The sequence below is a fragment of the Phaenicophaeus curvirostris genome, chromosome 15 (genome assembly GCF_032191515.1).
Source record: "Phaenicophaeus curvirostris isolate KB17595 chromosome 15, BPBGC_Pcur_1.0, whole genome shotgun sequence".
Taxonomy (NCBI): domain Eukaryota; kingdom Metazoa; phylum Chordata; class Aves; order Cuculiformes; family Cuculidae; genus Phaenicophaeus; species Phaenicophaeus curvirostris.
The window spans coordinates 9087632-9110650 of NC_091406.1; the positions used below are offsets into that span (position 1 = coordinate 9087632).

Below are 23019 nucleotides of genomic sequence, written 5' to 3' on the forward strand. Positions count from 1 at the left end.
TGCCCCTTTCCAGCCCGCTGCTGAGCCTGTGCCCCAGAGCCAGGGGTGCCTGGTCACCCCACAAAGGCTGCAGGAACGGAACAGACGTGTGGAGCCATAGCTGCAGGGCAGGAGAGCTCTGCACGCTTGCTTTTTAGCTGAGCACGGCTCTGCAGTGAGGCTTGGACAAACATTTTGTAAGCTCTGCTTCCCATCTCCCTAGCCTGCTGCTGTGAGCCCTTTCCAAGCTCTGGGCTGCCCCACAGCAGGGACTCACAGGCCCACTCCTCTCCTGCTACATGGGACTTTTGCAGGTTTCCCAGGCCCGGCCTCCACGCTGGAGGGGCTGGTGCTGGCCCTGCCAAGCAAAGGAGAGAAAGACAGTGTTCGGGCTGGAAAACATAAGCCTTGCCAAGCAGGGAGTGGGACTGAGGCAACTCCCCAGACTGCCTTAAGTGTGCAAATCCAGCAGGAAGCAAAGGAGCCACAGAGCAGCTGCGGACAGATGTGTGGGTTGTTCCCTGGGACAGAACAAGCCCCAGCACCAGCACTGGCCAATCCTGCTCTGGGCCCCTGGGTTAGGAAGCTGGGGGCTCAACCCACAGCTGGACCTTCCTACCTGCTTCCCTGCAACCATCCAGCCTCCTTCTCCCCTCCTGGTAGCAGGGAAAGGAGCAGGGTAGAGCCGAGGGCTCCAGAAGTCTGGCACCCTCGTCCCCACTGCTGGTGGCCTTGGGGGAGGGACAGAAAACATTCTGCATGCTCACTCCATGGCCCCTTCCCAGTGCCTGTCAGGACAGATGGGACACAGACACTACAGCTGCTACTCGGAGCCCCAACAGCTTTTTAGGGTGCACGGCCAGGCTGGGGAGAGTTCTGCTGAGCGTGGGGCAACCACTGGCAGTCCCGGCCCAGCCTGGGTGCCTGCCCTCATATTCCTCAGTCCCTGCTAGCCTGGCAGCATCACACCATGGCCATGCTCCTTGCAGAACCTGCCAGTGTCCGGTGCCAGGAGAGCTGCAGGCAGATTTATTCCTGGCACGGGGCTGAGGTGAGGAACACAGGGTGGGAGGTTCCCATCTTGCTGAACCAAGGCCCTGGGCATAGCCTCCCACAGAGCCCAGGCCAGGGGCTCCCCTGCTCCCTCAGCTCTACCTCCCAGTTTCGCTTCCCAGGGAAATGCCACAGTAATAAATAAGTGTAGAAAGAGACCGATGCATCTTTTAAGCAAAGGAAAACCATGGGGAGAGTTACAACCAGTGACTGGAGCACAGCCGAGGTGTGCACCAGGAAGCGGGCAGGGCGAGGCTCCTCCTGGGCTGAGCCCAGGAAGCCGCCTGGCTCCGAGAGCCTGGCCTTCCCGGCTGTGCCAGGCGGCAGCTAGCGGGACAGGGGCGTCTGTTTGAGGGAAATGAGCACCGAGCGCATCCGTGACACATCCTTGCTCTGCTTGCTGCTCTTGGGGTTGAAATCACAGAGCTGGGCCACCTTCTCCCACTCAGAGCCCGGGGTTTCCTCCTTGGACTCCTTCAGGAATGCTTCCTCCGAGGCCCTGCAGAAACATTGGGGGTTGTCACTGGTAGAACTCTTTCCATGGAAACCCTCCCCACTGTCTAGGAACCCCTCACGTCCCCACCTCCTCTCCCCTTGCTCCAGCTGATAAGCTCAGCGTCTTCCAGTGTCTTCCGGAGACAGACTCAAGGCTGCTGTTGGCTGCACTCACTGAAGATATTATTCATCCAGGGGCACAGGCGTGTCTGCCTGCTTCCAAGAGTTCTCTGCCCCTACAACTGTCCCTCAAAAGGGACAAGACCCAACAGGGGCATTTCCAGGAGCTCCACTTGCCTCCCAAGACTCCACTATTTGGAGATGCTCAGCTGCATCGTCCTCCCTCTGGGGCCTCGCCAGGGCCCAGGACCTCCCAGCATCCCCCTCCCCTCGGCTGGGCAGCCAGCGCTGGGGCCGGGACCCCAGACCCTGCGGGGCAGGATACAGTCTGGAAGAGGCACGTACACGTAGCCAATCACATCGGCGTCCGGCTGCTGGTAAAAGGCTTTGTCAGCGATCCTAGCCCCGAGGCGCAGACAGAGAGAGAGCCAAGAGTGGAGAGGCAGGCAGAGGGTTAGAAAGAGAGAACAGAGAGGGGGTTAGCGTCCTCCCACACAGTGTCACCCACTCATCACAGCACACACGGCACCAGGAAATCCAAAGCTGCAGAGACAGTGCCCCAGCCCTGCCCTGACGCGAGCCCCATGTGGGGTGCAGGAGACATCGAGATCCCACTGTGATCCCAGCACAGTCCCAACCAAGGTGGTTCTGTACAGCCATTCGCAGCCCTGGGGCCTCTCCTTGGCTGGCAAAGCTCTGTCCTCACAGGGCTGGGCCCCACTGTGGGGACAGAGGTCCCCTGACATCCCAGAAAGACGTATCTGCCTGCAGAGCAGCTCCCTTTGTAGCCCTTCCAGCCACTGACCCATACATACCTGTTGTTTGCCCGGTTCTTCTCCACCTGCTCATTCTGACGCAGGTTCCATTCCTCCAGGTCCTTCTTGGCTTTCTCACGCCATTCCTGCTCAGCCACCTTCGACGCCGCATCTAAAACCAGAGTGAGACAGACCCCATCAGCCAGACTGGTCCCCACTGGGTCTGCTGGGCAGCTCCTGGGGCAGGCAGGACAGCTGCAGCCTCCCAGCAAGTCCCCAGTCCCCACTTGAGCACCGTGAGAGGTGTCACTGCCCCAAGGACAGTACATCTTTGGCAGGGGCACCCCCATGGCATGAGGCACGAGACCCCTCTCTGGGATGCAGCAGGGTCACTGCCAGGTAAGCGCCCCCGACTGCCGTGTTGTGAGGTGGCTACACACGGCCTTGGGTCTCACCCAGCTCCTCCAGGCGCTTCTTTTGCTCCTCCCTCCACTTGCGGATGCTCTCAGGTTCCTGGGTCAAGCGGTCAGCCTTGGCTATGGCTGCGTAGGCGTCTGTGGGACCATTGGACTCCTGCAGGACGTGAGCACCTCACCGTCAGCACCAGCTCTTCCCACTGCCCAGCCCAGCCACCCCAAAGAGCTGGCAGGAGGGCAGGACTCCATGCTCTCATCACTCAGACAAGCCAAGACAGCAGGTAGGGAGGGTGGCAGGCTGGGACATCTGGGACAGTGTCCCCAAAATGCTGCTCAAGCTGCTGTCCCAGCCCCAGACTCTGTCACGCAGAAAGACTTCCCAGCATTCCCTTCCTTGACTTGCTGTTCTCTGCCAACACAGCTCTCACGTCCTCCAGACAGCCCCAGAGCAGGGGACTCTGTGATGTGCTGACCTTCCCCAGGGCAGAGCGAAATCAGAGTCTTGGCCACAACAGCCCAGGGAAGCACCACGCTCTGCGAGGACACCTCCCTCGCTCCTCCGAGCTGAGCTGCCTGCACAGCTCTGCCAGGCTCAGCACCATGGTGGCTCAGCACCTCTCCTAACACCTTCCGCTGGCCGGGATGCCCAGCCTGACACGGAGCTCAGCCATGGGATTATGGCTCTCCTGCAAGATCCCCAATCTAATTAAGTCTGTCTCACCTCTAATGTGATTATCATCCTGTAAACTAGGCACGAGCAATACACGGGCCACTCTGCTGGGCACTGAGTGGGGTGAAGGGGTTGTCAGATGCTGGTACAGCTTCTGCGGCCAGCAGAGCTGGGCTTTAGGCTCAGAGTGGTGGTTGGCCCCACAGAACACCCTCAGCCACGGGGCGAGTGGGTTTAATGGGTGGTGTTGCCAGGACACAGCAGCAAGGCAACAGCAAAGTGAGTGTCCCTGGGGGCCCTGTCCTGGAGAGGGAGATTCTGTGAAGAATGGAGGATTTACCAGCTGCTTTTAGAACCTAGGCACTGCCTCAGGGCACAGGCCACCTGCACACAGATTTGGGACAAGCAATGGTATGTGGGAACAATCTCTTCAAAGAAGGGTGAGGATGGAGCAGCCAGGGCTGCCCCCAAGACTCAGACCTTTCCAGGAGCACCAGAGTTGTTCTGGGGCTGGATACCAAACTCCAGTCAGTCCTAGGGGAGAGTAGTGGAGTGCTGACCCCATAACCACCCCATCCCACTGGGCCAGGACAAGGGGTTGAGCTCTCACCTGAAAGACATCTCCATTGACAGTGGCTCCTCCATTCTGGAAACCAGCTGGAGACAAAAAGAAGAGAGAAAGACAAACAACTATGGCAGCTGCAGGTGATCTCAGGGACTGATGTCCACAGAAAAATAATTCAGTCGGCTCCTGGGGGATGTGACTGTGCTGTTTTCCAGCCCAACACACACATCTACAACAGCTCCACATGCGTGGGCTGGGCCTTGTGGTCTCCTGTCCTTGGTGGGATTCAGCCAGCACCTCTCACTCCCAGTCGAGCCTCTCTGGCCACTTGTGTCTTTATGGTGTTTTCACTGGTGTTCTATCTTATCTGAAGAAGATTAGGAAAACTGTTCCAGCCACGAGGCTGGACACAGGCAGGCAGCCCTGCCAGTGGCAGAGCCCACAGAAACACTGTAGTGTGCTCCCTCAGGAGAGGAGGGCAGGCAAGCGTGCCAGTGCCCTTGAGAGCTCACCTGCAGGATGTCCCTGATGTCCCTGGGATGAGCTGCAAGGTCAGGGCTGGGAATGAGGCATCACTGACACTCCCAGCTGGGGTGCAGTCCTCCCTCCCCCTCAGCACCAGAGAACACTGGGAGCTGCAAACCAAGGCCACGACGCTGGCCCTGCATGGGGCTCGGTGCTGCTGGGAGAGAAAAGGCTTTGAAGGAGGCAGAATCCAGGCCCTGAGCTCTCCCCAGCGACAACCACAGGGCTTCTATCGGCCGGCCAGCTGTGGGCACAGGCAGTCATGCAGCCAGAAAGCAGCTCGGGCCAGCGTCGTCCCCACGGTGCTCGCCCCCACAGAGCAGCTCCGACTACACCCTGCTCCAGCCTGTCTGACTGCATTTATCACCACAGCTGTCAGCACGTCTGCAGGGCCAGGGCTGCCTCCACGGCCCCGAGAGCCGAGAGGTGAAACCACTGCAGCACAGGCAGAGTACTGCAGCATCAGCATCCCTGTATCCATGCGGAGAGCAGATCCCAAGTCCCTGCTCCTGCAGACCGGAGGCAAGAGTCAGGATTAGCACCTTCTACTGCAGGGCCGAGCAGCAAATTGTTCCCAATAGCAGCCCAAAAGGCTCTCCCAACCGTGGGGACCGTGACAGGGCTGTCACTGCTCCTCAGCTCTGCCTGGATGCCTCTCCCACTGCCCTAGCTGGGAGCACCAAGACATGGAGACGGGGATCCATCCAGCCCAGGAGGCCTGAGCACACGGGGCAGGAATCGCCCCTCGGCTGGCAAGGAATAAATTCTTAATCGGAAGGGGGAAGGTTTAGATCAGACATCAAGAAGAAATCCTTCCCGGTGAGGGTGGAGCGGCGCTCGCCCAGGGAGGCTGCGGATGCCCCCGGAGGTGTTCCAGGCAGGGCTGGATGGGGCTTGGAGCCCACGGCCCACGCCAGGGGGTGGGCCCCAATGGGCTTCGAGGCCCCTTCCAACCCAACCCGCCTCACGATTCACCCCGAGGCCGGAGAGGGGGCCCGACCCCGGCCCCGCCCCGCTCACCCGGCTCCGCCGCCTGCCCGCCGAGGGCGCCGCCCGCCTCGCCGTCCGCCGGCCCGAAGCCTTCGTCGTTCTCGATGCCCGCGATCTCGCTCTCCTGCAGGGCCAGGAAAGCGGCGGCCGGGTCCTCCTCGGCGCCGGCCCCTTCGGCCACGAACCCCGACTCGTCGGCCATGGCGGGGCCGCGCGCCGCTCCCGCTCCGGCTGCGATGGGCGGGGCCGCCGCGTGACGTCACCGGGGGGCGTGGCCTGAGCGGCCCCGCTCCGGCCGCGCTGGCACTGATGGTGGGCGGGGTCAGCGCGATGACGTCAGGGAGGGGCGGGGCGCACGAGCCTATTAGGCCTCGATGATGGGCGTGGTTTATAGCGATGACGTCACCAAAGGGGGCGGTGCGTGCGTGCTCCCAGCTCCGCCCGCGCCGGGCCGAGCGGTCGCTGATGGCGCGCGCGGCGGAGTGGGCGGGGCGAGCGCCGTGACGTCACTGGAGGAGGCGTGGGGCCCCGCGCCGCTCCCGCTGTGCTGGGCGGGGCCGTCACGGCGCCGTGGGCGGGGCTACTGCGCTGACGTCACAACGGACGGGACGGCCGCCGAGGAGTGGGTGTGGTCGCCGCGCTGACGTCACGGGGGGGGGGCGAGGCAGTTACCGGCAAGGGGCCCGGCCCGCTCGGCCGCCTCGCCCCGGGGATCGCAGGGCCGCGCTGCCGTTCCCACCCTGCGCGGGGCGGGCGGCCCCTCGCCGCCTCCATCTTGGCGGGCGGGCGCCATCTTGGGTGGAGCCGCTGCCGGTGAAGGGGCGACCCGGCGGGACTGGAGGTGGTCGGGCGGGGCCCACCCCGCCCCAGTGACCGGCAGCCCTAACGCCTCCCGAGGGGCTTCCTCCCGCCCCAGGCTCCAGGCCCTACATCAAACCCACGCCCCGTCCCCGCCCCGCTCGCTCCGGAAACGCCCGAGCGCGTTCGGACACTTCGGGCTTCTTCGTACGGCGTTCGGGATCGCCTGCCGCGAGGTTCGGGCGTTTCCGGATGGGTTCGGCTCTTTCCGGAAGGCGCGCGAGCGTTTCCGCCTGCGGCCGCTAAGCGACCATTGGCTCCGCTCCGCGCGCGCCCCGCAGGAAGTTGGGGGCGCGGGGCGTCACTTCCGGCGAGTGACGGAGCGGCGGGTCAGAGATGGCGGCGCCTGAGGAGCGGGAGCTGACGGCGGAGCAGACCGAGAAGCTGCTGCAGTTCCAGGTGCCGCGTGGCGGGCGGGCCCGGGCCGGCTGACGGCGGAGCGGAGCGGGCAGGGCCGGGGGCTCGCGGGCAGCAGGGCCCATGCGGTGCGGGGACGTTGGGCCGGGCCCGAGGAGGAGAGCGCCCCGCCTGCGCCGGCCCTGGCGGCGACGAGTGGGGCTCCGGTGCGGGGCTCGGGCGCCCAGGACTCTCCTGGGCTGGGGCCTTGCGGCGGGGTTGGCGGGAGCCGTGCGAGCCCCGGGTGCCTCGTCAGGAAGGGTCAGCGATGCCTTCGGTCATCGGTGACTGGGGAGGCAGGAGGCTGGAGAAACCCTATTGACTCTGGACGGGAAAGGCTCCTTGCTAAGTCCCGGCTGTTTTAATTAAGGAGTCTGAAAAAGTCCCTTTTCATCTTTAATGGTGAATAGGAGAGTCTTTCCCGGCATCTTGGGAGGCTTAGGCAGTGGGTTTTTGTGGAATGTGGCTTCTCAGAAAATCGTTTCTAATCCTTGCGGTTTGGTAATCATAGAATGGTTTGAGTTGGAAGGAACCCTATAGATTACAATCCCCGTGCCATGGGCAGGAACACCTCGACCTGGACCAGGCTGCCCAGAGCCCCTTCCAACCTGGCCTTGAACAATTCCAGGGATGGGCCATCCACAACTTCCCTGAACATCGTGTTCTAGTGCCTCATCACCCTCATTGTGAAGAAATTCCTCCTTATGTCTAGTCTAAATCTGCTTCTCTCCAATTTATAGCCATTCTGTAATGTAATGCCTGCTGAGGGAAGGCCACTGGGGATTGGAATGATCTAATCTCACTCTCTGCTGCATAACATGGGCTGGGTCGCTTAACCTTTAGTTTGCCAAGGCCTCAGGGCTGTGCCTCAGCTGAATAATTTAAAAAAAACAGTCTGCAGATGTGGTTTATTGGGTAGAAAACAATGCTGTGGTGTTGAGAGACTTGAAGTTGCTTAGTGAGAAGTGATTAAACATGCTAACCAATGAAAACTATCATCAGGTGTCTTGGGTTTGTTTCTCAATTGTAGGGCATTGTGTGGGTGTTCCTTGGGTTGCAGAGTTCTTTTGTAAATACAGTATTTACTTTCAAGTATTTTGTCTCATTTTGTTGCTTTGTGGTAATTTTTTTAAGACTGTGCTCTGCGTTTTTTGGTGTGATACAACTGTAGTGTCACAGGGCTTAAAGGCACTTCAGGGGTGTCCAGCCCTGCCTTCCACAGCTGAGACAGGTTGTGGTGTTTCCTCATTGTGCCAGACAGATCTGTGCCAAGTCTTTACCCCACTGAGCTGAGGGGATTCAACACCCTTCTGAAGTGGTAAATACGCTGTTTATCCATGACTATAGCTATGAGGAACCTTTTTTTACAGATATCTTCTCTAAATCTTTGCTCAAACAGCTTAATCTGCAGTAATGTTAATTTACAGACACAGGAGACAGAGCAATGTTAACAATTGTTTTCCCAGTGCTGCTGTTTTCCTGGTACATACATGAGGTTTAAGTCATTGCCTTATGCTGCATGTACATATGTGCAAAAGCTGTCCTTCAGCTCCCCTTGTCTTGCTGTAGGATATTGTGGGGTTTATAATCTACTGATTCAGGACAGATGGGACCAGCTGCTCTCATCAGTGTCCCTGTTGCTATTTTCAAAACCCTGTGGGCAGCTGTGAAACTGAAGAATCCTGTTTCCTAATGCTACCTGGTGTTGCCATGGACAGCAGTCTGGAGGCTGAAGAGGAAGGCAGAGGAGTCAGAAGGAGAGATTCGGGTTTTAGTCCAGCTTCCTCTTGAGACCTGGAATGAAGTGGAGGGAAGTGTTCCTTAGACTGCAAAGGGAAAGAAATTTCTCAGATAGCAGACAGCTGCTGCCCAGAGCCTGATCCAGGCTTTGATACCTGGATCCTCTTGTTCTTATGTCCTCTTGGGTATGTGGGGTTAGCTTTCCACCAGGGCTGTGCTGGTTGCAGACTTCACTGGTGATTCTTTCTCCCTTGATGCTTTGTGCCTGACTAGAAGGGGCTCAGGTGTGTGGTCCTGCTTGTCTCTCTGAAATGAGATAGAGTGAATCGGTCCACCTGGAAAACATTTTTTTTTTTCTTGTTCCCTTTAGGAGGACTCTGTTAAATAGCATTTTCTGTTTGGAGAGAATGGCTAAGGCTTGCTGAAATGATTTGTATGTTGCTGCTGGGGCAAAACACTGCTACAGTTAGCTCGTAAACCTTTCAGGGATTCCTGCTGTCTCTGTAGGGAATACTTAATGTTCTCAAAGATAACTTTGCACTTTCTTTACGATGCAGTTTTGAGTAGTTTGCCTGACATTCTGGGTTGGCAGAGCATTGTTCTTCCACAAAAGGGATGCTGCTGCAATGGGAGTAAAGCAGGAGGGTGGACTAGGAAAGAAGGGGTTTGGGAGAACAAAGACAAGGTAAGCAATAACAGAAAGCCCTCAATAGTGTTCCAGTTAAATGGAGAGCCAGAAGGGAAGGATTGAGCAAGAGCTGTGGAGTGTCATTCACCCAGCAAACAGCTGTTCTAGGTGAAGGTGCTGTTGTGCTACACTGTTTATTCTACTTTTGCTGGAAATTGCTGCTTCCAAGGTAGAGGTGAATGCGTGATGTGGCCCAAGCCCTCAGGGTTGCAGTTTAAATGCATGCTTTGGATTAATTTCGCTGATGCTTGCTTGATGTGTTTTGGTAGTGCTCAGATAAATGGCTCTGCTGGCAGAATGGTGGTGGTAGCAGCTTTCTTCTTACCGCCAGCGCTGGAGCAGGACAGTCATAACAAAGTGTGCTTGCAACCTCCCATTACTGCTGAGGCATTGCATAATGTAAAGGAATAAAACCACCTACATTCTTCATCTGTCGAGACCTGGCTGTCTTGACATCTGTAGAGAGAAACTTGATGTGAATGGCTTAAGAAGGCTGTGGAGATACAGCTCCATTTGGGAAATGGAAGAAGCAGCAGTGGAGCTTTGGTGTAGGATATTGTTATTGATCTGTGCCTGTTACACTTGGGCTCATGTCTGATGTTATAATACGCTAGTGTAAAGTAACGGGCTGTTATTTGCAAAGGTAAAAGTTAGCACTTGCAGTGCCATCTCTATCTGGGGAAGCCAAAATGCTCAGGACTGAAAACATCTCTGATTTGAAAGGAAGGAGAAAAAAAAAAAACTACAGGCATCTTTCTTACTTGGTCTGTTGCATATTGATCAAAACCCTCATAAAGGCATTTACTGTAATATCCAAAGAGAAGCTGTCTCAGTAAAGGCATTTTCGCTGCTTGAAGTCAGATGTTCTTTACCCTTGGAAACATAATTCTCTGGAATTTGGCAGTGGGTTGGGAATTAAGAGCAGTGCCAGTTGCAGTCCTGTGGATTTGGATCTCTTATGCTGTGTTTCAACATACGAGTGTATCTGCAGAGGGAACGGTTTCGTAAGTCCAGTTTACAACCTTTGGCCACTAAGTGTTATTCCTTCTGCCTTTGAAGCATGGAATTGCACTTTCCACTACTTCAGTATTGAGAAGATTTTAGTGTCTGCAGTCTGAAAGGTGAGATATAAATAATGATATCCAGCAGCAGTTTTGGTATGTTTTAGGATAGCACTCTGAGTGGTGTTTGAGGAGGCAGTGTTGAACTTTCCTGGCATTTGTAGTCCTTAATATTTACAAAACAGAATGGATCTATGCTTATTTGAAGGTTTGAGGGTGCTAATTAAATGGGATTAATTTTTACTGCGGGGGGCTTATCTTTTTTGTTACTTGCTATGTGTAAGATGTGTGCTCTTAGAGGCAGCCAGTGAGACTACAGTGGGTAAGAAACTAGCGGTTCATGACTGATCTGAAGATACTGATGCAGTGGAAATAATGTGATGTTTAAAGTTTCTGATGTTTTTCTTTGACTAAGGTGAAGCTGTGGCAATAGAAGGTACTGGGATAACAGTATAAATGGTCAATGGGAGGGATAACGAACAGTGTCAGTGTTTACCAGCAAGTGTTGTCTGAACTACAGTTGAACTGTCTTCCTGTGGTTCCTTACATTGAGTGCGAGTTGTTCTGAACCCGCACACATCTTCTAGAACACCCTGGAACTGTAGTGTCTCTGTCTTACAGAGCAGTTTGAAGTGCTGTTTGGGAAGGGGGTCTGTTTTAAAAGTTGGCTTTACGCAGGCAGTTTATTTTTCCTCCAGTGTTTTAATTGTGCAGCTTCACTGATCAGAAGAGTAGTGGGAGTGGTAGGCATGGTGCTGCTGGGGTGGCTTTGCCACTTCTGTTCTTTAAGAGCAACTGTGTTAAGATAGTAAGAAAAAAAAAGTAGATTCACCTCTGCAGAAAAGAGTCACTACAGAGGACTGCGATCTCACTGACAGTGTGCCAGTTGCTGTAACAGTGGCTGGGAAAGGGTGAAGTTGGCTGGCCTGTAGTCTGTGGAGCTCAGCAGGTCTTGCAAATGCTGCGGTGTTTCAGTGCTCATTAAATGCTTGTTGATAGTTCTGCATGGCTGTTACTTCAGTGCTGCTTTCTGACCTAAAACTGCTAAAGCGTTGTGCATGATTTAAAAAGGAGGGAATGTTCAGCCATGTGATTAGCGCTGGTAATCCAGACATTTAGAGACAAAAGTGCGAATGAGTTTCTGAATCTCATGAATTTTGCCTAAGCCAGCAGAATTTCCAAGGTGTTGAGGAATGATCAGAAAACTTTCAAGGCTTTGAAATACACACACTGTGAGTCTCTAAAATCAAATAATTGAGTAACTTGCAGGTGCCTTTTAAGGTGTCCTTCTAAAAGGACAACAGGTGATTTCTGTAGGAGCCTGGTGTTAAAACAGTATCAGAATACAAAACCTAAATTTTACTTGAAGCACATCTTTTAAAGAAAGATAAACTATCACACTAAGTTGTGAAGCTGAGTGATAAATGAAGGTGTTGTGACACCAACAGCTGAGTTCAGTGAGTTTTGTTTCTGTGAAATTCACTCCTGTAGGGGCTCCCTTTTGAGGCTCACTGCAGACTGACTTTTTAATATGTATACACCACTGGGCAGTGACTTGAAGTGCTTCTTTCTGAGAAACTGCAATCACATAGTTAATGTTGGGAATGCTTTGAATAGTCCTGTACAGCAGAATGAAACAAAGATTTTGGCCCAGTAGATTGGGAAGAAGGTAGAAATCTAAGAAAAAAGAAAAAGAATTTATGAGAAAGAAGCCAAGAAGGGCTCAAAAATTTGAACTGAGCACAGAGATTGAATAGGGCATTTGTCCACAGTGTGACTTGAGTAGAAATAGCATGTGGAATGTACAAATGGGGGCAGGGAAGGGAGTAGATGCACCATCCTTCTCCAGTGAAGAAGCAATTCTGGTGTGTTCTTAAATGGTCAGTTTGTCAAGACTGCCTCAGGGGCAGATGAAGCAAGAAATGGGGGAGATGATGGGCAGAATTGAATAGGATTGCTGACAGTGGATTGAGATGCAAGATGTAATAGAAACCACACACAAGGATTTACACCAAGTCACCACTCCGTGTTTGCAATCATCATAGGCTGCCTCCTGCAGAGTAGTTGTGCTCTGCTGCATGACTGACACAAGGAGCAAAAGCTCCTGCTCTTTGCAGAGCTCCTGCTTGGCTGAGATGTTCTTAGGTGCTGCAGGGACGAGTATGTGGAACTGGTAGAAGACAGGCAAGGCTCTTGTGTAGTTCATCTCCCAGCACCTCTGTAGGTCAGCAGGCTCCAGCTGTCAGTGTGTAGCAGTCCGGTGGGAAAGCAGCCTGCTTCGCTTCTCGGCCCCATCCCTGAGCTGCTGAGGCAGATGCACCCTCAGCAGTGCTACACCAGCTGGTGTGGAGTTGTCTGGAGAGAAACCCATCACCTGAGGAGGACACAAAGCATGAAGAATCTGCGGAGTTCTCTTGTCAAGAATGACCTTTCTGGAGAAATTGCTGTGCTTTTAGAAGAGTGGTGGCAGTGGTGTGGGGAGGGATGCGAGCACAGATTTGTTTCCATTCCAGAGGTGCTGACGTGGCTTCTTCTAACAACAAATACTGTTTGATCTCTCATGCAGAAGTTCTGATTGGCATAGGGTTAAAATGTGCCTTCCCAAACACTGGCTTGAGAGCCCAGTGACTTTGGGGTCTGCTAGTGTGTTTGGACTGTGATTTCTGGTTTGGGTCTTGTCTGTGTTGGGCTCATTTGGTGGGGTTTTTTTAACTATAGAATCCCCTTTGAGGCTGGAAAACACTGCCTGTGATAGTGCCTGGCTCATTTTGGTTTAAATCCACTTATGCTTGCGGTTAGTAAAGTAATTGTCATCTTGGATGTTCAGGAATGGTTTACCTGTTGATACTTTGAGGTGTCATTTGTGGGCAACAGCCTGTCCTGTCCTTCCAGAGTGAAGTTTGTGAGCAGTGTTATGTTAGATTCTTGACTGGGCTGACTGCAGCTGTAACAGACCCGGGGCACTGCTGAGCATGGGCTGAGGCAGGAGGAGTGCAAAGGCCTGTCAAGGCCCCCTGTGTGCTTACGGATTTGGGCTGTCTCAGGTTGCTCTCCTCTTAAATGAAGAACCGAGTGTTTAAACAAGAGAGTATTGGGGTGATGTCCTGCAGCACCTCCTGTCTGTGCTCGAGTGTTGCAAAGCACAGTGAAAATACAGCACTTCCCTGGCACTCATTTGCTCTTATTCTTCTCTTTTAGGACTTGACCGGCATAGAGTCCATGGACCAATGTCGTCACACACTGGAGCAGCACAACTGGAACATAGAGGTACCAGTTAAAATAAGATTGGTAGCCATTTCCAATTACCTGGATTAAATGGTGTGTCTGTGGGGAGGGGGGCCTTATCAGTAAGATTTAGTCTGTCAGCCCCTGAATTCACATTAGTAGCTGTCTCTAGCAGTATCTCGATACATCTGGAGAGCTGGTGTCAGGAGCACGTGGCAGAGTTGTTATGGCTGTGAATAGTGGCTTGGCTGCCACATTGTGTAACTGCCTGTAGCACGTGTGTGCAGGCTGCATCAGAGAAGGCTTTCCATGCAGAAAAGAGTACTGCTCTGGGGCTGTGGATAAATAATACCTGCTGTTAGAACGTAGACTATAAAAAAAAAGGCTTTTTCTGCTGTCATTAAATGTCTGAAACCTCCCCTTTGCTCTCCTTGTGTCAAAGGCAGCTGTACAGGACCGACTGAATGAGCAAGAGGGTGTCCCAAGTGTCTTTAATCCTCCTCCATCACGGCCGTTGCAGGTCAATACAGCCGACCACAGGATCTACAGCTACGTTGTCTCAAGGCCACAGCCAAGGGCAAGTTATCTCACAGTAGATTTTGTCCTGCCTCCTGGGTGCCTATTTGAACAACAGACCATGCAAGCAGGGAAAGGAATTGTTTTCTTCATGTGCTGTTATCTCCTCTAAATATTTTATCTACTGAAAACAAAATGTAGAGCAATTCCTTCAGCCTGTTACTACTGTGGATATTCTCTATGGTGTGATTTACAGTATGGACAACCTTTTTTTTGTGTCTTGCTGTGGTGTAGTAAAGCCTTTTGATCAGTTCAGTAAAGGACTGTCCACATCTTTTGATAAAGCGATCATATTTTTTTCTTCAAAGGCCCCTTAAAAATAATATGAACTTTAATGCAAGTAACTGATGTTGTATTCATGTTTCATGAACAAATTTCCATGAGCACCTGTAAGACTCAGTGCTGTTAATCCCTTTGTACAGCACCGCTGCTTGAATATTCAGCGACACTGGATTTTCACGTGTCACGTTGAATTCTGAATGAACTCTTAGTCACTTACATTTGATTTGATGTGCCCGAAGCCGTGAAATAGTGCTGAGCTTTTGCAGTGGTCAGGGCACTGATACTGCCGTGCATGCCTGCTTACTTGGTGCTGGGGGACATGCTGCTTTGGCAGGCCTGTTCCTGGGGTAGAGGCTGTTCTAATTCTTTGTTTGCAATTGCAGGGCCTGTTAGGATGGGGCTACTACTTCATAATGCTTCCATTCCGATTTACCTATTACACATTACTTGATATATTTAGGTAAGTACTTTTTTGTGCTGATTCATGTATTGGCTGCACGAAGGCACGCTCTAGCTTAGATTTGGCTGTGCCTCTGTCCCTTGGATCCAAGTCTAATGGCAAATTTTTCCAGTTATTTGCTCAGCTGGCTTTATTTGTAGCCTTGTCAAGTTTCTACACAGTTTATTAAGAAATAAATCTTATTGCAGAAAAAATGAGCGTCTTGCAGCTCTGTAAATGAAATATTTAATTGGCATTCGAACTCCACACGGCTTTACAGTTTGTGCAATGCAAAGGGCACACAAAACAGTGTCAAATTGTCCAGCAACTTGATTAGAGCCACATCCTGTTGGTCTGGGCTGCAGGTTAACCCGCCCTGATCCCTTTGTTACTTGGCAAAACCCAAACTGTAAACACCTTTGCTTTTTCCCTTCTGGTGTCCGTTGCCTCTTTTCCCTTTGCTGCCCCAAAGGACTAGTTCATCTTGCCTCCTTACAGCACTGGTAGAGAGAAGTGGGAACATTGAAAGGTGGTGAATATCCATCAGTCTTGCCTCCTGTATTGTTTTGGCAGTTTTCCCTGCTGTGTTACTTTTTCTTTTTCCCCCTTAAAGGCTTTACCAAAGCTCAGTGTAACTTCTGTGCATCAACAGAACTAAACAACATTGATAACTGCTTTGCAGTTAAGCTTTTTCAGCCTCAGAAATGACTGTTTTTTCTCTCTCTGGACTCCTAGTGTAACGTTCTCTTCCTGCAGCTCTTTGCACTCTGGAATTGTTAGTCGTGGAATAGAAGAAATGGCAGTGTTCAAAGTTACCTGGACAAAACTGTGGCTTTTAACAGCCCATCTTTAACTAAATTCCACAAACCTCATGCTGCTGTGTGGCTTGCGCCTGATGCTACCGAGGAAGTCAAAACTGTCTGGCATGAGATAATATTTGACTGGGTGGTTTCTGTTGCAATGGTATCAGTTTGGAGTAGGTGGCAGTTTGAGTTGTGATTATAAATGTTCAGCGGTCTCAGCTGTGACTTTTTTTCCTCCTTATGAATGCCAGTGACTCTTTGTGGAAAAGCAAACCTGTTCTTCAAAAAGCCAATAAGCCAAACTTCCACTGTCCTTTGCTTGCTTCCTAGGTTTGCTCTGCGCTTTATACGCCCCGATCCTCGTAGCCGGGTCACTGACCCAGTGGGCGACATTATTTCGTTTATTCATATGTTTGAGGAAAAATATGGGAGGATACACCCTGTCTTCTACCAGGGGACTTATAGCCAGGTCAGTGTCGCGTGGTGGTGCATAGACCCTGGGGACGTGGAGAGCGGGGATTGTGTCAGATGGTATCAGGGCCCACATGGCAAGATCACTTTTAATCTAAAAGCCCAGCATTTGTCCTCAAGCTCTCTTAACAGGGTAATGGAGAACTAGTGAACAAGTGTTGGAAAACCAGTGTCTGCCAGGCTTGATGAGGTGCCAAGCCTGCAAAGTTGGAAAGCAAAGCTGCTCTGACTGTTCCTCGACCGTCTGTATGGCTCTGTAGCCAACAGCTTTTCTTTGTAATCCTGCCTTTGTTTTTATAAATTGATGTGGTATGCCAGAGTCTGTCCTTCTGTTCACCAGAATGGGATTGACAGCCTGGGCTTGTGTTATAAAGAAACTCCAGAACTTGGTGCGGTATCTCAAAATTGAGAGAAATTATGGGATGTGAGAGTTCCTTGTGTTAGATCTGGGCTGATGGTGCTCTATGTAAAAGAGGGACATCCCAATGGATATGGCCTGTTCTGCAGCTTCTCTCAGCCTAGCCAAGAGCAGGGCCTCCTGCAGTGCATCCTGGCAGACAGTTGGATCAGGATTGCTTCCTGAGTGCCAGAGAAGAATGTGGAGTCTGTATCAGCTCTGTGCTGCACAATGATGGAGCTCGCTGCCTCCGCAGCTCTTCTAGGCCCCTCTGTTTTGCCTGGAATCCAAGCTTAAATAGCCACGGAATGGTTAGGCTACCAAAACTCCGTGCCAGTTAAACAAGGAGCCCTTTGTGCACTTATCCTCTGGCTTTGTTAAGAAATGAGAAATGCTCTTGGGTGGATGGAATCCAGAGACTGCAGGTGAAAAATTTTGTTGGGTTTTTGTTTTGGTTTGGTTTTTCTTTTTTTTTTTTCTGTATTGTTGGGGCCTGCAGCATTTTTTAGTTATCTTTTAGGAGTGTTTTCATTTTATGTGGTCTGAAGACTGTCCTGTACAGGCTAGAGTGGGAATCTCAGCCTGGTGCTGTGACTGAGGAGAGTGGGAGGGCTGTTCCCTGCCAGCTGAGTCCAGCAGGGTGGTGGGAGGTGTCAGTCTGCACAGTTGCCTGCCTGGCTTTGCTCTGGGTTCGGTGTTCTCTAAAGCCACATCCTGAAAGGAGCATGAAAGAACACCACTGTAGCCACTTTAACGAGAGTTTAGCCAGAAGGTCTGACAGATTCACCCTCCACTGCTGCTTCATTAAACCTGTGCAGGTGGCAGAGGAATGGCCTGTGTAAATGTTGCTGAGCTGTTGCACGCAATTCTTGTGGGTGCTGCTTTCCCCTTGCCTAGAGGCCCTGTAACTTTACCTCCTCTCTCTTACGCCAAGGCACTGAATGATGCCAAGCGGGAGCTGCGCTTCCTGTTGGTTTATCTTCATGGAGATGACCACCAAGATACAGATGAATTCTGCCGGTAGGTAGGAGAGTTTTTCAGATAGTTATCTTTGCACTATAAATGCAGCTTCATTCACATAATCTCTTCTCGTCCCCTAGCAATACACTGTGCGTACCTGAGGTGATCACCCTCATAAACACTAGAATGCTCTTCTGGGCTTGCTCAACCAATAAACCAGAGGGATACAGAGGTGAGTGTCCCTCCTGGGATTTATCTGTCCCCTCCCATCTCTGGAACAAGCCAAATGCTCTGGCAAATTTAAGTGTGTGAAACACAGTTTTTTGTGCAAGGAGACGAGATTTCAGGATTGGATGGGGAAATAAGATGTTGTTTTTCCTGTGATATCTCAGAGTTCCTGTTTGGATGCCATAGAAATACCTTCTGCTTTCCACCTCCACTATTCCATGTTTCTGGGCCATCCTAGTTGTGTGCCCTTTGCTGTGAGCATTCAGGCTGTAATGCCTTGTTAATGGAGTTGGTGGGTTTGTGTTGAGGATTAAACTGAGTGCACAAACAAGTACCTCACTAGCTGTGCCCTTAACTCTGGCTCATATTACACCTGACGGCAGGTTGTTGGGTGTGTTCTTTCCCTTTCTGAGGCAGCCATCTTCACACCCAGTCACTCTCTCTCTGAGAGTCCACAGTGAGGTCCTTCTAAGTACTGTCTTTCCAGAGCCGTTGATACCTAGCCTGCCAGCTTTTTTGTAGGGTTTTGCTGCAAATGGAGTCTTTTCCCAGTGTCTGTTTATGCCTCCTGTGTTGCTTCTTACCCTTCCTGTTTCATGGCAGAGGAGAGGCCAGGAGTTCTGGTGCTGGATCTGGGTTGTTCTTGGCTTCATAACTCAGCTACCAACACCTTGAAAGAACGGCTTTCAAAGCAGACATCCTTTTACCTACTGCTGTTCTGTTGCTGAAGTGCTTTGGAGTCCCAGCCTAGGAAGCGGAGCTGGAAGGGGTCGTGGCCTTTCATTTAATCCACAGGATGCTCTGATTTAGTTTGGAGAGCTCTGTTGGTAATGACAGCTCCAAGTTGTGTGATGTGTCACGCATGTTTTAAGGAGGGGTTGGTCAGCAGTCGTGGTTGAACACTGACTTAAAAGCCCCTCTTTGCTTCAAGACAGAGTCTGCCTCTAGCAGAAACAACCTAATTTTGTCCTGAAAGGTCCAGAGTGGGCACTCTGCCATCTTCCCCATGACAGTATCTTCCAGAGTCTGGCCATATTTAATGTTACTGAGTGTTTCCTGTGGTTAACCTGTGTCTTTCTTCCTGCAGTTTGTACCCAGGGCTTTTTGTCCCATTCTGAACAAACGTTCAGAGCAATTTACTTCCTTTCTGCTTGAATTGAAGAACCTTTTTGGTTACTTGAAAGCTTGTTTTTTCCCCTCAGTCTCTGTGCTCCCAGCCACTTCTTCCCTTTGCTGGATTTAGTTTGATAAAATGAAGCCTGAGGCCTCTTCTGCCCTGGAAGAGAGAGCAGCTGTGGAAGCTGCTTTCCTAGTCCCAGAGCATTTGTGCTGTACCCTTCGATGACCCTTCTGGCTGGGGCAGTTATGGTGATGCGTGTGCCTGTTTCCCAGTCTCCCAGGCTCTGCGAGAGAACACGTACCCATTCCTGGCTGTGATTATGCTGAAGGATCGCAGAATGACAGTAGTTGGGCGGCTAGAAGGCCTCATCCAGGCTGATGACCTCATTAATCAACTGATGTTCATCATGGATGCCAACCAGACATACCTGGTGTCCGAACGCCTAGAAAGGTATGGTGGGAGCCAAGCTCCAGTAATGCAGACCTTGTGGAAGCAGAGTCTGCTCTGTCCCTTCCTCCCTCCAGACACTGTATGCAGGCAGGTAACTCGGCATCTCCCGTTCTGCTACACAGCCCACGGGCTCCCCTTTGTCCCGGTGGGATCATTGGTCCATAAATTCAGGCCACCCTGTAGCCAGGGAGCTGGATGTGTTGCCCGTAACAGCCGGTTACCGAGAGGTGGGTATGAGCGCTCTAGTGTTTCGCAGTTGGAGCGCACCCTTGGTGTGCTGGAGCTTTGCACGCAAAGCTTGGACAAGAGCTGGTAGGAGCCATGAGGGAGCAAAGGCCTCAGGCAGGAGGAGATTTGGCATCCACAGCCAGTCACTGAGCAAGTGCTGCTGCCTGGGCTGCCTGTCCTGAATTCCTACTGCGTTTCTGCTAGTGCCTCATCAGCATGAGCGCCAGTCCCTGGTAGCTCTGTAGGGGGCTGCAGGCTGCGTCTGAAGTAGGATGCCACCTTCTGGTCTTCTGTCTACCCTATGAGATACGGTAACGTTTCTGATACCCCTTATTTCTGAAATGTGCAAGGAATTACCTGAAGGAGATAAAACCATGAAGAGTCTCCAGGAACAAGGCAGAAATCCGGGGCACTGCTTATGTGCTCTCTGTCCAGCTGTGGTGGGTGAGAAGTCTTCAGTTCATAAGGGGAACTGATGTTTCAGTGTTCAACCTAGGGAAATGGTTTGTGTGCTGGGGGTTGTGGAGGCACTGCTTGCCTTCTAGAAGGTCTAACCGAGGCATTCTCTGATGTGGGTTTGAGGCTGTACCTGCACCCTCAGGTCTGCCATCCGCTTGCTGTGTCTCTGCTTCGGGGCCTGGCAGCCCTGACCACTCCCTGCTCACATTTGCAGGGAAGAGAGGAACCAAACCCAAGTTCTGAGGCAGCAGCAGGATGAGGCGTATCTGGCATCCTTGCGTGCGGACCAGGAAAAGGAGCGCAAGAAGAAGGAGGAACGGGAGAGGAAGAAGAAGAAGGAAGAGGAAGTGCAGCAGCAAAAACTAGCAGAGGAGAGGAGGCGACAGGTGAGAGCAAACTGACCACTAGAGAAGCTGCTGTGCCCAGTGGGGGAGGATGCTTGTGTTGCGAAGGAGCAGGGCTATCCTGTTGGTTTGGAGCTGCTCCTCTTGCTCATGGCTTCCTTCTGAGCCTCCTGGAGCAGCTTTGCTGCAAGGAGCGAGCATAAAGGTCAGTTCAGTGCATGCCCATTGCTCCTCTCCCTTGTTACTTTGCAGACGCTGCAGGAGGAGAAGGAACGGAAGTCCGAATGCCTTCCTCCTGAACCACATCCCGATGACCCAGAGAGCGTTAAGATCATTTTCAAGCTGCCTAACGATTCCAGAGTGGAGCGGCGATTCCACTTCACACAGTCATTGACGGTGAGCTTGGGGCAGAGCTGATGGGCTCCCCAGAGTAAAGGAGGATCAAGAGATCCTCCAAGTGGCTCAGCAAAGCTTTGGTTCCATTGGATGTTACCAAATGGTGCCCTTTGCCAAGAGCCTTGGCTGGCAGAGTTGTTCCTGGGTAGAGAAGGTATCATGGGGCCTGGTCCCACCAACTTAGATTAGAGGGGAAAAAATGGAAGAAACATTTTTTTTTTTTTCTCCTGCTGAAAAGTTGACTCCTGTTGCTCCCTGTTTAAGTAATGATGTAGGAACTGCCAGAAATGGTGTCTGGACTTTGCAGATGCTCTGTGACAAGTCCTGTTCCATGCATGCTAAGAAAATGGCTGGCTGGTGTATACACAGCAGTGATGGTGCAAATCCAGTGACCTCCCTGGTGAGATGCCACAGCTGCAGGCTGGCTGTGCCATTGCACCCCCAGCTGGCAGTTAATCCTGTATTTCTTCCCCAGGTGATCCACGACTTTTTGTTCTCCTTGAAAGAAAGCCCCGAGAAGTTCCAGATTGAGGCCAACTTCCCTCGCCGCGTCCTGCCCTGCCTCCCGACAGAGGAGTGGCCCAACCCCCCCACGCTGCAGGAGGCCGGACTCAGCCATACGGAAGTCCTCTTTGTGCAGGACCTCACGGACGATTGACACTTTTCCAGAAGACACAGAAATGGAAAGAGAAATTCATATTATTATTATAATACAATATTTTTTTTAAAAGACTGAGTATGAACGAGGGATCAGAGACCACATCGCCTGTGCCAGCTGTGCTGCCTGCGCGCACTGGCGAGAGGAAGTGTGTGCACGTCCTCGCACACGTGTGTGCAACAGCCATCCCCTGCGCTTGGAGGGCAGAGAGGGAGGGGAGCCTCTGCTGCCCCTTCGCCCTCCCTGGGGAGGAACAGGAATGGCAGCTCTTGGTAACTATTGCTTTTATTGATGACAGTAATAATAATAAAACCCCAACAACCTGACATCTGGTGAAGATTTGATCCTCTGCTGCTCCTGACAGCCAAGACCGGGTGCCTGAATGTGCTGTGAGCAGGGTGGGGAGGGCCGGACAGTCTCTTCAGCTTCACTCTGTGTATAAATATCTTTCTTTTAGTATTTCTCTTGCTTTGTAATGACCAAAGGAGAATGGGGTTGACAATAGTATTAACTTTTTTTGATAAAGAGCTGGTTCAATTCTTACCTGTGTGGGGTCTTGCCCAGGGTTCTTAGCCTGCGTAGTGTAATAAACTCTGCCTCTAGCATGTCTGTGCCGGTGCTTTCTGCCTGTGCCCCTGCACCAGGGGGGTGCAGCTGCTGGGGCTCTGTAGTGAGTCCTGCTGCTGCACCGTAATCAATCCTCCTCGATCAAGTTAGAGGTAGAAAAAGAGAGACATTCATGGTGCAGCGGGGAGAGACAGGGGTGTGAGACTGTCTCCCCTGGCCGATGCTTGGGAGCAGGGCTGTCTCCTGCCCAAAGGAGGGGCGGAGGGAACCTGTTCCTTCCCTACTTGTATTGCTCAGTCACTTGCTTTGGATACATAACCAAGTGTGTTTGCCTGCGTGAAGCACAGAGGGGAGCAGAGGGTTCCTTCCACCCCTGCCTGCAAGCTGTAGCAAGGCCTCTGTCTTCCCTGGCAGCTCCAGAGCCTGGCATGGCTTCTTCAACAGGGAGAAGCGGTTCTTCCTTTCCCTTTCCCCCTGCAGCCTCGGGGGCAGAGCCAGAGCTCCTTCCTGGGGTCAGGCAGAGGGTGGATGTGTGTGTTCTGACTAGCAGCCAGTGCCTGGCGTGGGGGGCAGCCAGGTATTCACAATTTCCCTGGGCAGCCTGGGCCAGCGCCTCCACTCTCATCCTAAAGAATTTCTTCCTACTGTCCAATCTAAATCTTCCCCCTTCCAATTAAAGCCATTTCCCCCTCATCAGTCACTTTACAACTTCCCTCCCCAGCTTTCCTGTAGCCCCTTTCAGCACTGGAAGCTGCTCTAAGGTCTCCCCAGAGCCCCCCCCCCGAGGCTGAACAACCCCAACTCTCAGGCTGTCAGCACAGCTGAGCTGCTCCAGCCCTTGGATCATCAGCTCTGTGTCCTTATGCTGGGGATTCCAGAACTGGATGCAGCTCTCCAGGTGGGATCTCACAACAGCTGCTCCCCCTGATCTCAGGATGAGAGCCAGGAGGCTGAGAGAGCTGGGGTTGTTTAGCCTGGAGGAGGCTGAGGGGAGACCTCATTGCGCTCTACAACTACCTGAAAGGAGGTTGTGGAGAGGAGGGTGCTGGCCTCTTCTCCCAAGTGACAGGGGACAGGATGAGAGGGAATGGCCTCAAGCTCCACC

At 52.3% G+C, this 23019-nt stretch overlaps 2 protein-coding genes across 3 annotated transcripts; one reads left to right on the forward strand and one right to left on the reverse strand.

Moving 5' to 3' along the window:
• Window positions 1-1182: 1182 nt before the first annotated feature.
• CLTB (clathrin light chain B) lies at window positions 1183-5810 on the reverse strand. 2 transcript variants are annotated; one of them, XM_069869327.1, is made up of 6 exons: window positions 5599-5810; window positions 4099-4145; window positions 2858-2975; window positions 2463-2574; window positions 1993-2046; window positions 1183-1531 (listed from the first exon to the last, which is right to left on the reverse strand). In XM_069869327.1, the coding sequence occupies exons 1-6, from the start codon at window positions 5768-5770 to the stop codon at window positions 1360-1362; spliced, it is 675 nt and encodes a 224-aa protein (XP_069725428.1). In that variant the 5' UTR covers window positions 5771-5810; the 3' UTR covers window positions 1183-1359. The 2 variants fall into 2 exon arrangements, with proteins under 2 accessions (XP_069725428.1, XP_069725429.1); XM_069869328.1 differs by lacking the exon at window positions 1993-2046 and having other exon boundaries at window positions 5599-5808.
• Window positions 5811-6695: 885 nt separating this feature from the next.
• On the forward strand, window positions 6696-21952 carry FAF2 (Fas associated factor family member 2). The gene is made up of 11 exons (XM_069869031.1): window positions 6696-6825; window positions 13510-13578; window positions 13979-14113; window positions 14778-14854; window positions 15967-16105; window positions 17439-17524; window positions 17605-17696; window positions 19085-19262; window positions 20164-20335; window positions 20546-20689; window positions 21165-21952. Exons 1-11 carry the CDS (start codon window positions 6763-6765, stop codon window positions 21345-21347), a joined length of 1338 nt encoding a protein of 445 aa, XP_069725132.1. The 5' UTR covers window positions 6696-6762; the 3' UTR covers window positions 21348-21952.
• Window positions 21953-23019: the final 1067 nt, after the last annotated feature.

Bases quoted from the DNA above. Each gene is read 5' to 3' on its own strand.
- CLTB (XM_069869327.1), bottom strand. From the start codon at position 5,770: ATGGCCGACGAGTCGGGGTTCGTGGCCGAAGGGGCCGGCGCCGAGGAG. The intron at 4,146-5,598 runs GTGAGCGGGGCG...TTTTGTCTCCAG, and splicing joins CGGGCAGGCGGCGGAGCCGG to CTGGTTTCCAGAATGGAGGA. The intron at 2,047-2,462 runs GTATGTATGGGT...CCTCGGGGCTAG, and splicing joins AAGAACCGGGCAAACAACAG to GATCGCTGACAAAGCCTTTT.
- FAF2 (XM_069869031.1), top strand. From the start codon at position 6,763: ATGGCGGCGCCTGAGGAGCGGGAGCTGACGGCGGAGCAGACCGAGAAG. The intron at 14,855-15,966 runs GTAAGTACTTTT...CTTGCTTCCTAG, and splicing joins ACATTACTTGATATATTTAG to GTTTGCTCTGCGCTTTATAC. The intron at 17,697-19,084 runs GTGAGTGTCCCT...CCTGTTTCCCAG, and splicing joins TAAACCAGAGGGATACAGAG to TCTCCCAGGCTCTGCGAGAG.